The sequence below is a fragment of the Bos mutus genome, chromosome 4 (genome assembly GCF_027580195.1).
Source record: "Bos mutus isolate GX-2022 chromosome 4, NWIPB_WYAK_1.1, whole genome shotgun sequence".
Lineage (NCBI taxonomy): Eukaryota > Metazoa > Chordata > Mammalia > Artiodactyla > Bovidae > Bos > Bos mutus.
Window position 1 is genome coordinate 53,611,392 of NC_091620.1, and position 14,009 is coordinate 53,625,400.

The window sequence follows — 14,009 nt, forward strand, 5'->3', positions numbered from 1 at the left end:
CTCCAGTCCTCTCACCCCACCCTCGGTCTTAGGGAGCCTGGGGATCAGGCCAGGGGGCTCCCTTGGCTCAGGAGTTCTCTGGCCAGGCCCAGAGCTGGGGAGGCTCTGCGGCAGGGAGGCAGGGGGAATTGCCAGCGCTCAGGCTTACCCTTCGCAGAGCCTCTGGGCTGTGACTCAGAGGCCTCAGGGTGCCATGGGAGGGGCAGGCCGGGAGGGAGGAGACCGGGATCCCAGCAGGGGAGCTGGAGAACTTGCCAGCGTGGGTCCCAGAGTTTGGATCCCGACCTTGCCGCTTTCTGTCAGTGAGCCATTGGACTTCTGTCTGTGCCTCACTTTGTCGTCTGTAAAGTGGGGTTGCTGGCCAGGCCTGGCTCACACGGCTGTCATGAAGAGTACCCAGGACATCACCAAGCGCCTTGCACAGCCCTGGTTATTATTGTCTCAGCCGCTCACGACTCCCAGTGACCTTGGGCGGAACCTCTGTTTTCCTGTTTGTGAAGTGGTGGCGGTTGGGGTGGAGGACGTGGGCCATGTCTGGGGTCCCGTGTCTCTGACCGCCTGAGATCCAGGGGGCTCACCTAGGGCTGCTGCCCAGCCACCCAAAAGCCAGTGAGCCCTTAATGGAGCTGAGGAGAGAAAGTAGGCTCCACAGACACAGGAAGGGACATAGAGGAGGTGTGGGGACATCTGCCTTGTCCCCCACTCATGCGTCCATCTGCTCATCTGTCCACCTGCCTGCCCGCCGGGCTGGGGTGGAGCATTCCTGTGGGGTCATGCGCCGGCGTTTCTTTCGTCGGGAGGATTAAAGGCACACGCAGCCCGCTTTCCTTTCATGTACAAAGGGCCACTCATTCGGAGTGATGAGAGATGGGCAGCAGCAGGGGAAGGAGGTGACACAGACCTTGGCGCCTCCTGCAGGACTGGGTGGGGGGCCACCGGTTATCCTTCCTGCAGGAGAGTCTGCCCAGCGGGGCTCCGGACTGCGCCCTGGACACAGGCTCTGCCCACCTCCAAACCCCTGGGCCCTTTCTCTGAAGGCCTCTTCAGGAGAGTCTGTCTCTGCAGCCCCCCTGGTGGCCCACTTCCCGAGCCTCTCCGCTGACCCTCTCTGGAGTAACTCTTCCTTTCCTGAGAATGCTTCTGCTGTAGAACTCGGCTTACCAGGTGCCTCCCAGGGGTCCAGGGATTGGGCTTTGTAGGCTCAGCCCTGATTGACAAGTGCTTGAGAATGACTTGGGGCTCTAGTCAGTCCAGAGATATCCAAGTGTGAACGTGGGCCTGAGTCTCCTCTCCCTCTTCTGTTAGCTGTCTCCTCCCAGGACCTACCCCTGCTCTGGGGTGGGGCCACGAGCCCTGGAATGAACCAGTGAAATGATGGCATGTGAAATGATCTGGAGAGGCTGCCCTGAGCCCTTGGCCTGGGGCAGGCGGTCCAGGCTGAGTCCCTGCCCCGCCCTTGTCCGTCCCTGCTCACTCTCACGGGAGCAGCCTGGGCCAGACTGAGTCCTGGCATCTCCTCCAGCAGAACTCCTTAGTGCTTGTCACAGATAGAAAATCATCATATGTGGGCACCACACAGGGTTTGGGACAGCTGGCCTGGGGCTCCTGGTTGGCCCAGACTCCACACAGCTCCCTGATGGCTGAGGGCATCAGTGGTCCAGCATGTCTGTGTTTGTTCCCTCACAGAGAAGGTTTGCTCTAGAGCGTGGTCCCCAGGCTTCAGTGGGCCTCCCCTGGAGGGGTGTGGTTAAACACAAATCCCGCACCCCCCCACCCCTACCCCCGAGTTTCTGATTCAGTCTGCCTGGGATGTGGTCTGAGAATCTGCATTTCTCGAGTTCCCAGAGGCTGTAGGTGCCGCTGTTCTAGGGCAGCCCTTTGAGAACTGATGCTCTGGTGGCTGGTGGGAGTGGTGTCCACCTCCCCCTCACCCTCCCTGGCTGCCTGGTGAGGGTCAGACGTCAAGGGAGATGCTGAGCCTCCAGCGTCTAGCCTGCTATGACACACTGGCCCTGAGGTACTTCCTTCCTGGCTCCACTGGCTGCCCCCCGCCCCCCCAGGTCTGAGTGCTGCACCCCTGTATGGACTTTGCTGAGACCAGTTCAACATCTCCCATCACTTGCTCTACCCTAACGGGTCCTTCTGGGTAGTTAACATAGCACGACTTTTCCCAGCATCATTCCCGGAAAGCTGAGTGGGTGAGTGAGTAGAGGGAATGCGGGATTTTTCCCCCTGTGTACCCATCAGATAACATACCACTGTAATGGGAAACAGCAGGCCCAGCCTCCTGGAATCCTGTTCCAAGGGGTTGGATTACAAAGGCTTTACATCTTGTTTTCATCCCAGATTCTCAAACAGCTCAAAGGGAGAAACTTGGGAAAGTGGCCTTCAAGGTCAGCGAGACCCGCTAGAGCTGGGGCCCGGCCTCTTGGGGGATAGATCCTGCTGCCTCGACAGAAAGCAGGTATGGCCCGAGCTCAGGTCCTTTCCAAGGCCAGTTAGAGTCCAAGCACCTGCTGAAAGACAGTGAGCTCTCACGGCAGCATAGACCAACTTGAGGGCAGGTGGGATTTCTCCATCATCACTCCAACCTCATGAAACTTCTGGAGTTGACTCTATGCAAGAAACAGCTGGATGAGACTTGTGTCTTGCTCTCAGAGTTCACAAATGGACAGAAGTCAAGTTCAGAATCAACTCTGTTGTAATCCAGGAAGAGACGCACTGCCTACCCTCAGACTCAGGTCTTGTTGCCCCGTAAGAGCCTCTGACACTCACACTAACCCGCACGAGGCACGCCACATGCCTAGCCATCTGGCAGCTTGCTTGGATACACAGAAAGGCCCTTGGACAACATCTGACATGGCCCTTCCTTCTACGGACAGGGTTCTCTAGGGTTGGGGTCTGACCCCAGGCCACACCCCGAGTCAAGAGCGGTGCAGGGCCTGGATCTTAGGCCCATGCTGTCCCAGCCCAGTGGAAGGTCACTGAACGGGCAGGGTGACTTCCCGCCACCTGGCTTTGTTGCCATGGTGACATTGCACAAAACTAGACTGCCAGACTTTGGAGAAGAGCATCCTAATTGGAATCCACCCCAGGTCCCAGACCATCTCCACTCTCTAGTGTAACGCATGCCTCGGCCTCAGAGAATCTCCTGTTACCTTTGCTTGTGTCTGTCCCCTACCCTTCTCCCTCCTCTGTTCTCTAACCATCTCAGCCAAAAAAAAAAAAAAAAGCCTGATTTATGGTCATTTCCAAACAAGGCGCACACAGTAACTTCTCTCAAGCTTCCAGCCTCAGTAGAATGGGGAAGAGAAAATGAAACGGTTGTCAACAGGCCAGAGAAAAGAGGAAAGAACTCATAACTGGGGCCTGGGGCTGGGTCACAGATGTTTCTGTTTGGAGGATCAGACGAAAAATGGAAAATGTAATTTCAGTTGGGACGGTGCCTTTGAGGGGCTGTAGCTGAGCACTCACCTCCCTCTGCTGCTCCCCGCTACGGCCTGAGGAATCTCTGCAAACACCCTTCTTGCCTCGGTGCCGTCTTCACAGTGTCTCTCACCTGCTGAGGGAGGGTTCCCTGGGTGCTCCTGCCACCCAGCCCCGCTCTTCTGAGTCCCCTCTCTGCAGCCCACAGGCACAACTGCCCATGGTGTTCCTTGTTCATGGGATATGTGACACCATGATGCACAGCATTGAACGGGAGTCTGGAGGCCCCAACTGAGTCCTGGCTCTGCCACTGCCACGTGGCATGACTTCTAGGTCTGGCTCCGTCTGGACCTCCATTTCCCATCCATCGATTGGGTATAATGGTGCCTTCCCTGAGCTGTTGTGAGGTTGAGAGAAAGCATTCCCTTTCCTTTGGAGACCTTGGGGGACTCACATGTGAGGTTGGCCGAGGATGGGTGGGAGGAGGCAGAAGGGAAGGGAGGGGGGAGGTGGGCCTTGGGCAGGTCTCAGTGCCCACTGGGGTCAAAGGGGAGGGGGAGTGCAGTGTGAAGACTCAGGTTTTCCTGCTGGTGCCTGGGCCTCAGCAGGGGTAGCAGGGGTAGTTGGTGTGCAGGGGGCGTAGTCACTCAGCAGCACCCCTGGGAGCCAGCCCTGAGCCAGCGGTCATGGAGGGGATGGAGGCAAGTGAGACCAGAGCTGCGCGTTAGGGGCTCACAGTCTAGTAGGAGAGGGAGATGCCACGACAGTATGGTGGGGGGAGCCTGACAGCAGTTCTGAGGAAGGATACTTCTGGAAGAAGGGGTCCTAGACCTGGCCCCGAAGGATGCGGAGTGTACAGGGAAGATGGTCATTGCAGGTGGAGGTGTTGCGTGAACAGGGACCCCATCTGGGGCCTGACAGTGGGCTCTTGTCTAACACTTGGAAATGAATTGTCCGAGGAGACACACGTGCTGACAGCACAAGAGACTTTATTGGGAAGGGGTGCCCGGGCGGAGAGCAGTAGGGTAAGGGAACCCAGGAGAACTTCTCTGCCACGAGGCTCACAGTCTCGGGTCTTATGGGGGGTGGGATTAGTTTCTGGGTTGTCTCTGGTAGGGTAAGGGAACCCAGGAGGACTGCTCTGCCATGAGGCTCGCAGTCTCGGGTCTTATGGGGGTGGGATTAGTTTCTGGGCTGTCTCTGGTAGGGTGAGGGAACCCAGGGGAACTTCTCTGCCACGAGGCTTGCAGTCTCGGGTCTTTTGGGGGTGGGATTAGTTTCTGGGCTGTCTCTGGTAGGGTGAGGGAACCCAGGAGAACTGCTCCACCACGAGGCTCACAGTCTTGGGTCTTATGGGGGTGGGATTAGTTTCTGGGTTGTCTCTGGTAGGGTAAGGGAACCCAGGAGAACTGCTCCGCCATGAGGCTCACAGTCTCGGGTCTTATGGGGTGGGATTAGTTTCTGGGCTGTCTCTAGCAGGGTGAGGGAACCCAGGAGAACTGCTCTGCCACGAGACTCTCAGTCTCGGGTCTTGCGGGGGTGGGATTAGTTTCTGGGCTGTCTCTGGCCAGTCATTCTGACCCAGGGTTCTTGCTGCTGAAGCAAACATTGCTCAGCCAAGATGGATGCCAGCGAAAAGGATTCTGGGAGGCAGTCGGACATGTGGCGTCTCCTTTTGACCTTTTCCCGAACTCTTCAGTTTAATGGTGGCTTGTTCCGTGTTCCTTACCAGGACCTCCTGTCGTAAAGTAACTCACGCGATTGGTTCCTATGGTTCCTGGCCAGGATGGGTGGTTTCAGTCTGTGTGATTCCCCTAACAGAGGGCACAGCTCTGGCCAGGCTCTCAGGTGAGAGGCAGCCCGTGGAGCTCATTGGGTAGCTGCTCTGGCTGCCAGCGGCTGGCACCTAGGATGGCATGCTGGCACACTGGATACTTGTCTGGAAATCCAAAGTGAGTGAGAGGAATTCTGGGGTATATCTCTACAGGTCAGTTCTGGTGGCTTTAAAAGCAGGCCTGCTCTCTTCTCGCTGGTACAGCAAGTCACCTTTTTTTCCTCTGAAATACACTAGTTCTGTCAGTGTTCAGAATCTGTGGAGGCAGGTTACTACTCAGTGATGGCTGCTGGAGAGGAAGGGGATTCAGTCGTGATCATGAGATGGGCCTGCCCATGACGCTGAGTGGACCTGAGCTTGGGACCACCGCATCTTCACTGAGCTCAACCCCTGAGCCAATGGTCCTTGACTGGGGGCAATTTTGTTCCGCAGGAGATATTTGGCAACATCTGGGGACATTTTGGGTTGTCCTTGGTTGGGGGGAGGGTGTCAGATGTCCTATAGTACACAAGACAGCCATCACAACAGAACTATCCAGCCCCAAATAACCACTGTGCCCACGCTGAGGAGCCCTGCTCTAAACTCACACCTTCAGCCTCCTTCTTCATAGTTGAGTGAGCTTTGATGCTGCCTGCCCACACAGATGGAGAAGGCAATGGCACCCCACTCCAGTACTCTTGCCTGGGAAATCCCATGGACGGAGGAGCCTGGTAGGCTGCAGTCCATGGGGTCGCGAAGAGTCGGACATGACTGATCGACTTCACTTTCACTTTTCACTTTCATGCACTGGAGAAGGAAATGGCAACCCACTCCAGTGTTCTTGCCTGGAGAATCCCAGGGACAGGGGAGCCTGGTGGGCTGCCGTCTATGGGGTCGCACAGAGTCGGACACGACTGAAGCGACTTAGCAGCAGCAGCCCATTCAGAAGCCACTCCATTTCACCCTTCCCTTTCTCTATCAGCCCCTGATTGCATGTTTAGAGTTCTTATTCATCCTTGTAATTGGCCTGTAGACTTTCAGAACCATCCCCCCTGGGGAACCATTCATCCCCTTCATAAACACAGCATTCCAGCGTTTCAGCTCTTTCAATTTTAAAACATTTCTGCTTTCCTGTTGTAGTTGTAAACTGCTTTCTTTCTGTGTTTCTACTACTCTCCCTGCCTCAGCACCTGTTGGCCAGGGTGCAGTAGGTTGGTTACCTCTATGGAAAGCCTGAAAGCCAACATCAACCCCACAGCCAGACCTTAGGACTCAGTGCCTGGTTGGTGTGACATGGGCGACTAGCAGCAGATGAGAGTGACTCACCCCTGCACTGAAGCCAAACTCTTTTGTCAAATTGGGAGCTCAGAGGAGAAGCTTCCGTCTGCCTGTTGGTATGGGGAGGGTGAAGCTGTGAGGGATGGAGAAGGATGAGGGAAGGGCGTTGGGGACCAGGCTGAGGGTGGATCTTATAGGGATACAGGAAGTCTGCTCTATTTCTGACTCTTCCCCTCATTCTCTCCATGACTGGAGGCAAAAATCCAGACTGGCCTTGGCAGTAGTTGCTCCTTTGCAAATCTGGGTCCCTGGTGCCTGGAGGCAGGCCGTGGGCAGGAATGTCGCTCTTTTCTCTGCCTTTCATCTGGGCATCTGGATTCAGGATGTGCTCCTAGTGTCTAAGATTTTGATAGGAACTTTACAGAAGCTGATGCTTCTCTACATTCCCTGGAAGCCACCTGCTTCCCTGGTGGCTCAGTTGGCAATGAACCTGCCTGCAATGCAGGAGATCCGGGTTTGATCCCTGAGTCAGTAAGATTCCCTGGAGTAGGGAATGGAAACCCACTCCAATATTCTTGCCTGGGAAATTCCATGGACAGAGGAGCCTGGTGGACTACAGTCCATGGGGTGGCAAAGAGTCAGACACAACTGAGTAACTAACACACACACTCCTTTACAAATCGTAACAGAACAGTACAAGGTTTTTAATGATATGTTTCAAAACTGCAAAGATGATGAACAGAGAAAGCGAATTGAAAACCTCAAGTCGCATGGTGGAATCGGGGTGGCAAAGAGGCAGACATGACTGAGTGACTAACACACAAACACACACGCTCCTCTACAAATCTTAACAGAACAGTACAAGGTTTTTATTGATGTGTTTCAAAACTGCAAAGATGATGAACAGAGAAAGTGAATTGAAAACATCAAAGTCGAGTGGTGGAATCAGCGAGGCTCTGCCTTGTGTGGCTGAAGGTTGCTCAAGTGCTGTTAACCCAGTAGGTCCACATGCTCCCTTCATACCTGTGGTCATCACAACCCTTCTCAGCTCATCTTACCTCTAGAGCCTGCTCGGTTGTGGAAGTCAGAGCTCTATCCGTCTTCCCCACCAGCTGGACCTCTATTAGCTACCCTGAGATGTCATCAGGGTCCTGCGCCAGTAGGGCAGACAGTGGGCACTCAGGCAGTGGGCACTCTTCACCAAGGAGCAGCCTGACTCCTTCCCGGGCTGCTAAGTTGTCTCCAGACACCGTCCCAGTATCTCTCCTTTAAGCAGTGATGGATGCTCTGATGCTGATGGTTCCATCAAATTAGCTCAACCCCAAAGCGTCTAATAGGTTCCTCTAGATCTATCTCAGTGCCAACAACACAGCACCTCAGGACACCGTCTAAAGCACTCGGGTACCAAAGAATCACTTAATCCACATTCCAGTGGAACAGGTGATGCTGACCTTGTTGATGCACAAGGCATGACTGATGATGAAGCAGAGGTTGGGTCCGTGGAGGAGCATGAGAGGTTATCCTGCATTTCTTATCACAGGTGAGGCTTGGAATGGATCTTGTTAAGGTAGTTCTTCCAACAATTACCCTTGGGAGAAACTCTCTTCTAGAAATGTATGCAAACTTTTTGCACATCCAGACCTGCCTCTGAGTATCTGAGACTGGAAGGATTCCAGGGACCAAATGGTTTGGGTGATGAAATGGTACCTCTCAGCCTTTTATGCAGGAAGAAAAGAACCAATTTGCCAGAAAACCATACAACCCCATTTTGGGTACAATCGTGCAGCATCTCAGGACGCTACCAAATGACATTGAAGGGAATGCAGAGCTAGTTTTGGAGGGTTTCTTAAAACAGTTTAACATTCGTGGCTGAGCCTTTTATGCCGAGTGTTTTAACAAGAAGATGCATTCCAGTGTTCATATTTGGACCAGATTAAAATTTCCTGAACTGTCACTTGACGCGCATGACACAGGGCGGGGCTGTGCCTGGTGTCTAAGACTATGACAGCCATTACATTCTTACATTCCCTGGAGAGTTACAGAAGCCCTGCACAGGGTGGAGGCCTTGGCGGAGCTAGGAGAATGCCATATTAATTGTTCCAAAATGAGCTAGATGCAAATATTGCCACCCACACCACACCTTTATATGGGAGCAAGAAGCACAAAATTACACTAAGATTTTTGTTTTCCTCTCCAAATGACAAGAAATCTTTTTGCTCACTTGAAGGGAAATGGAATGATGTAAAGTGTGAAAAATACTCCATGGGGGTCGTACAGTCTTTACAGAGACCAAGAAGTTTCTGGTCATCAGGAGGAAAGTAGGTTGGAAGAACAGAATGAGTATGAATCTCCCTGCCTCTGCAAGTCTGTCCCTCTCAACTGGAAACTCAGAGACATAGATGGGGTCCCGAAAGGCAGGCACAGGCATGAAGAAAGGCAAAGAGCAGAAGCCTGAGGAAGGAAGGAGAGAAATTCAGTGGGGTTCTAGGTTATTCATGAAGATGGAAAGTGCTGGCTTTATGCCGAACCGTGACTGAAAATTCATGGTACTTCTAAGCACTCGGTTGGAAAATGCAACAGTCTTACTTTGAGAGAACCTGTTCACTCCCTTCTTGCTGCAGGTGCAATCTCAGGGATACAGACAGACCTCAGACATGTTGTGGGTTCATTCCAGACCCATGCAGTAAAGCGAGTCATATGAGTTGTTGGTTTCCCAGTGCGTATGAAGGTTAGGTTTACACTATCCTGTAGTCTTGTCACGTGTGCAATAGCATTATGTCTAAAAAACAATGCATATCTTAATTAGGAAATACTTTATTGCCACAAATGCTAAACATCATGATCTTCAATGAATCGTAATCTTTTGTAATAATGTCAGAGATCACTGATCATGGATGACCATAACAAAGATAGTAATAATGAAACAGCTTGAACTGCAGAGTAAGCCAATGCTGTTGGAAAAATGGTGCTGATAACTAGTTCGATGCAGGGTTGCCATAAACCTTCAATTTGTAAACAAACAAACCCCCCCCCCCCATAGTATCTGCAAAGTGCAATAAAGAAAAGCTCAATAAAATGAGGTCTGCCTGTATTGTGCTTTCCAATGCAGATGTACAAGTAAAGTAAGAAAAGTGCCCATTCTTCCCTCTCTGTGACAATTTCAGTATTGACTTGTAAAACTTTAGGTTTTGAAAATGTCTACTCCCAAACCCCACACCCTGGGAAACATTTCAAAACTCCAGCCTCAGACTCCATGTTCTAGCACTGCTATTGAGGTTTGCAACATCTGTTTCCTGGTTTGTATAATGTTAGGATGTACGTTTGTGTATAATGCACCCAGTGCCAGATTTTTCCGAAATATCCCACCTGCTATAAATGTGATTCCTCTCAGTCCTTTATAGAAAACTAATTCCATGTATTAATATTAAAATTAAGTGCTGGTCTCTCCTATAATAACTTTAATTTGGGGACTGAACTATTATTAAATTATATCTAACTCTGCTGAAGTGTTAGTTGCTCAGTTGTGTCCGACTCATCGCAATCCCATGGACTGTAGCCCGCCAGGTTCCTCTGTCCATGGGATTCTCCAGGCAAGAATACTGGACTGGGTTGCCATTTCCTTCTCCAGGGGATCTTCCCAATCCAGGGATCAAACCCAAGTCTCATGCATTGTGGGCAGATTCTTTACATTTGATCCACCAGGGAAGCCCCATCTAACTCAGGACTCCTATAATTATACTCACTGCTTCTTAAGGCTTCCTAAAGTAATTTTTTGAAAAAGCAAACCTGTGTTTTACTGAACTGCTCACAGCGCTTCATTAACTTCTCATGGTTTTTAGAGCAAAGGCCAGAATCCGTGCGAGGCCTACTAGGTCCTGTGTGGTGCCAGCTCTGCGGGCTCCCTATGCCCCCTGCCTACCTTTCTGGGCTCCGGCGACTGGACCCCCTTCTGTGCCTTGAAACCTCTAGGATTTCTCCATATCTGGGTCTTCCTATGTGCCTTTAAAGTGCCACCATCTAGCCCCCGTGAAGAGTGGCTGGATTCAGATGTGTGTAGATCACTCGGCTTGTCGAGGGATTTTGGGTGCGTTTGTCTTATAGGGGCCCGGTGTGTAGGTTTGTCTGTGGGTGTGGAATGGTGGTGTGGACATGATGAAACTTGAAATCCTCGAAGCCCTGGAGATGGGAGATCAGGTGAGTGAGGACAAGAGATGGTTCCCCTGTGGCCCCACAGCCCTAACTCTCTGTCCCTCTGTTCTTAGGTGGAAGGGGGCATCAGTGAACTGGAACGGCTCGGAACCCATCCTGTGACCCTCTGGGGATGAGCCTCATGGCTCCAGTGCTCATTACTGGGGGTGATGGCGGAGCTCCCAGGCCTCAGGGACAAGTCTGCGCCAGCACCTGAACCAGCACTGCTGCAGAAGCATCCGAAACCTCCCTGCCTCTTCTGTGAAGGGCCTGCCAGGGAGTGATTCGGACCCAGCGCGCTGCTGTGCGGCCCCTCCCAGCAGAGTTGTGACTGCCAGGGGAGGCTGGTGGGGCCCCTGCTGCCTTTTCTCTGCATCCCGCCCTTGCTCCCAGCCTCTGATGTGGGCAGCCGAGGGATCCTGGGCACTCGTTATTTCTGAGAGTTGGCTTCTATAAACCAGGAGTCAGATCTGTGCTGAGGGCCAGTGTCATTTGTTCTGTTGCTGCAAAGGAAGCATGAGGTTTGCGAGGTTCATAGCTGGGGGGGATGGTGACGGGTGGAGGGAGCCAGAGTCCTGGAGACCTATGGGCTCAGTCATCACCTAGCAAGAGTCTCTATGTGAGCCATACCCTGTGGCCCAGAGGTGTCCCTGGCTGGGCTTATGGTCTGGCCTGCCTTCTTTTGATCAGCCCCATGTCTGAGGCACCAAGCTCCATAAGCTGTGCTGACCAGGAGTAACTGAGGCCCCCTGGGATCCCATCTCAGGGCTGACCTCGATGCCTGTGAGGTCCCATGAGGACGGGTATGCGCACCTGGAGGGTAGGCTACACCTGGCAAACAGGTATGGGGAAGAGAACCTTCTAGGGAGGGACCTTTTGGCGCCGAAGGACAGTAAGATGACGATGAGAAGAGGGACTAGGTGTGGTCCCCTGTGTGACTGCAGTGGGGCATGTGTGGAGAAAACCGGCTGAAATGTGGGTGGGCAGAGCTCATGGAGACCCTCACACTCCAGACTGAGGGTAGAGTAGGTGGGAAGGGTAGAGCACATGGGAACGGGGAAGACTCCATAGTCACCCGTGAAGAGAAAATTGTACTTGGAGTCTCCTTCATTCCAATAATTTATATCCTACGGATTCCAAAGAGGAGCACAAACAAGCATAGAAATGCAATGGGAGTCTGGTGAAGAAGGAGACCAGAGAGAGTTTTGTCAAAAACAGATGCTACGGACCCCTCTGCAGTGGCTCTCAACGGTGGACTGAGAAGTAGAACACGGTCTCCAGGAAACTCTGTCACCTGGCTGTCCACAGGGGAGTCAGCAGCTGCATCATGGAAGAGGCCCCCCCACCCCCACCCCACCGCATGCCCGGCTGTGCCCCTCGAGTGCTTGGCTGGGATTCTGAGTGGGGCCTGCAGAGGAGAGTGTTCACACGAAGGACCAGGCACGTGCTCCTCCCACATCTGCCCTGACCCAGGGAGAACTGTAGACACTGGACTGCAGCCAGTCCCCAGCTTCCATGTCCCTCCTTAAGGCTCAGGACACAAACAGCTCGGGGGTTCTGCTCCCCCTGCAGTGCTGGGTGAAAGGAGACCCCCTTCTCTTTAAGAGCCAAGCATACAGCAGGCAAAGCTGGCGTTTGGTGGTGATAAAGAGCCTGTTTAGTGCTTTCGCGGGCTGGGTAAAGCAGTGGCGGGACTATGGGTCTTTGGGGAGCAGCAAGTAGGAGCCGGGAGGGAAGCGAGAGGCCAGGAGTGCTTTGTCCCGGCTGTGCCGAGGCCCCCGTGGGGTTTGCTGTGTAAACTCCAGTGGCCATTCACTGCAGGCGTCCAGCAGAAACGCTTCCTATATGTCCCTGAAATGTTTACGCATTTGTTTTCCTTGGCCAGGGTTAGGCCGCTCCAGCTGAGCGACCCAGGGGAGGAAGTCAGTTTCCCTGCAGCAGCCTTGTTTATCAGCCTGGGAAGGAAAAGTGTGTCTTTTCAATAAAACACTTAACCTCCTGACCAGGGCACCATTGGCGGAGCTGGAGAAATCAAAATATTCCCAGCATTGCTTGAGGAAATCAGTTCCAACAAATTACAAAAGCACTTTTTCTAGAAGCCAAGACACAGGTACAAGTGCAGTATGACGCCCCTGGCCTGGAATTTTCTGGAAAGGAAGATGAGCAAAGCCCGACACCACCCTCTTCCAGGTCCACAAATCAGAATGAGCCCACGGTGCTGCTGCCAAACTTGTAAGAATGAAATGTAGGCCCGGCCTCCTTGTACATGGCTTTCCCATCTGGGCTGCGGAGTTTTCGAGCGAGACTGTGGGTGAGGGTCCATAGTGCCCCCAAATTATATTAAAATTTTTGTGTAATTTTCTATGGAGAGAGTCTGTAGCTTACCTCACGGCTTTGATCTTGCAACAAGTCCCTCTCTTTTCCCCCAAAAGGTTAAGAACCATATCCTAGAGTTGAGTGGCCTCTCAAGGGCTGAACCTGGGCTTGGCTGCTCCCTCTCTGGCCTCCACGTGCATGGGGGAGCCAGTTTATTGAACAAGCAGACCTCTGTGGGATGCGAGCAGGAAGCAGCTTTATTCTCTCTCATTATAGTTGGCTCCCTGTATCCATGGATTCTGCACCAGTGGATACTGAGAGCCCAGCTATGGGACTTGAGCATCCTTGGGATTTGGTACCCTTGGTGCCTCCTGGACCAGTCCCCCTCGGAGACCAAGGGACGTTGTCTGCATTTCCGCTTGGATTTCTTTTCAGTGGTCTTGGTCTCTGGATGAAAGGGCAGTCTGGCTCCACTGCTCTTCTGGCAGTGTGAACAATAAGACCAGGCTGATGGCAACACTTAAGTTCATGCTCTCATCACTGGAAAGTTCCTCCTCCTCCTGCTAGTCTTATGGGAGACCTCTAACCCACAGGGATCCCTCCTGAGTCAGGCAACTCATCCCCACGCTGGAGCTCATGGAGGCGCCCAGCACTGGCCCCACCCCCACTTCGAGTGGAGTCAACTTCCCTCCTTCCCCAACTCCAGAAAGACTGGAGTCTTCCTTCTGCAGGATCCATGTTTGAACCAAGCGAAGCACCAGCACATCTTCACCTCCTCGGACCTTTTCCCCTCAGGCGGCCGGTCTTCTGCCACCTGTCGGGAGCCGTGGCATCTTACTGTCCCCAGGTGGGAGTCAAGGACAGTCCCACACTGTAGGGCTCACATGACAGGCTTTCGAGGAGTTTTCTTGAAGCCTCCCTCCCTTGGCTTCGGGAGAGGAGATGCTTTATTAGGAGGAAGTGGGGAAGGGGTTCTCAGCACACGGAT

At 53.0% G+C, this 14,009-nt stretch overlaps 1 protein-coding gene and 1 pseudogene across 2 annotated transcripts in view; both read left to right on the forward strand.

The window, feature by feature from the left end:
• MINDY4 (MINDY lysine 48 deubiquitinase 4) overlaps positions 1-13,027 on the forward strand; it is a 120,145-nt gene extending 107,118 nt beyond the window's left edge. The window contains exon 17 of one of the 2 annotated variants that reach the window (XM_070369492.1): positions 10,780-13,027. In XM_070369492.1, the coding sequence (XP_070225593.1) occupies positions 10,780-10,828 (49 nt within the window). In that variant the 3' untranslated portion in view covers positions 10,829-13,027. The remainder of the gene's footprint in view (positions 1-10,779) is intronic. The other variant, XM_005889141.2, reaches the window with a different exon arrangement.
• LOC138987619 (oxysterol-binding protein-related protein 9 pseudogene) lies at positions 4,000-10,766 on the forward strand (annotated as a pseudogene).
• Positions 13,028-14,009: the final 982 nt, after the last annotated feature.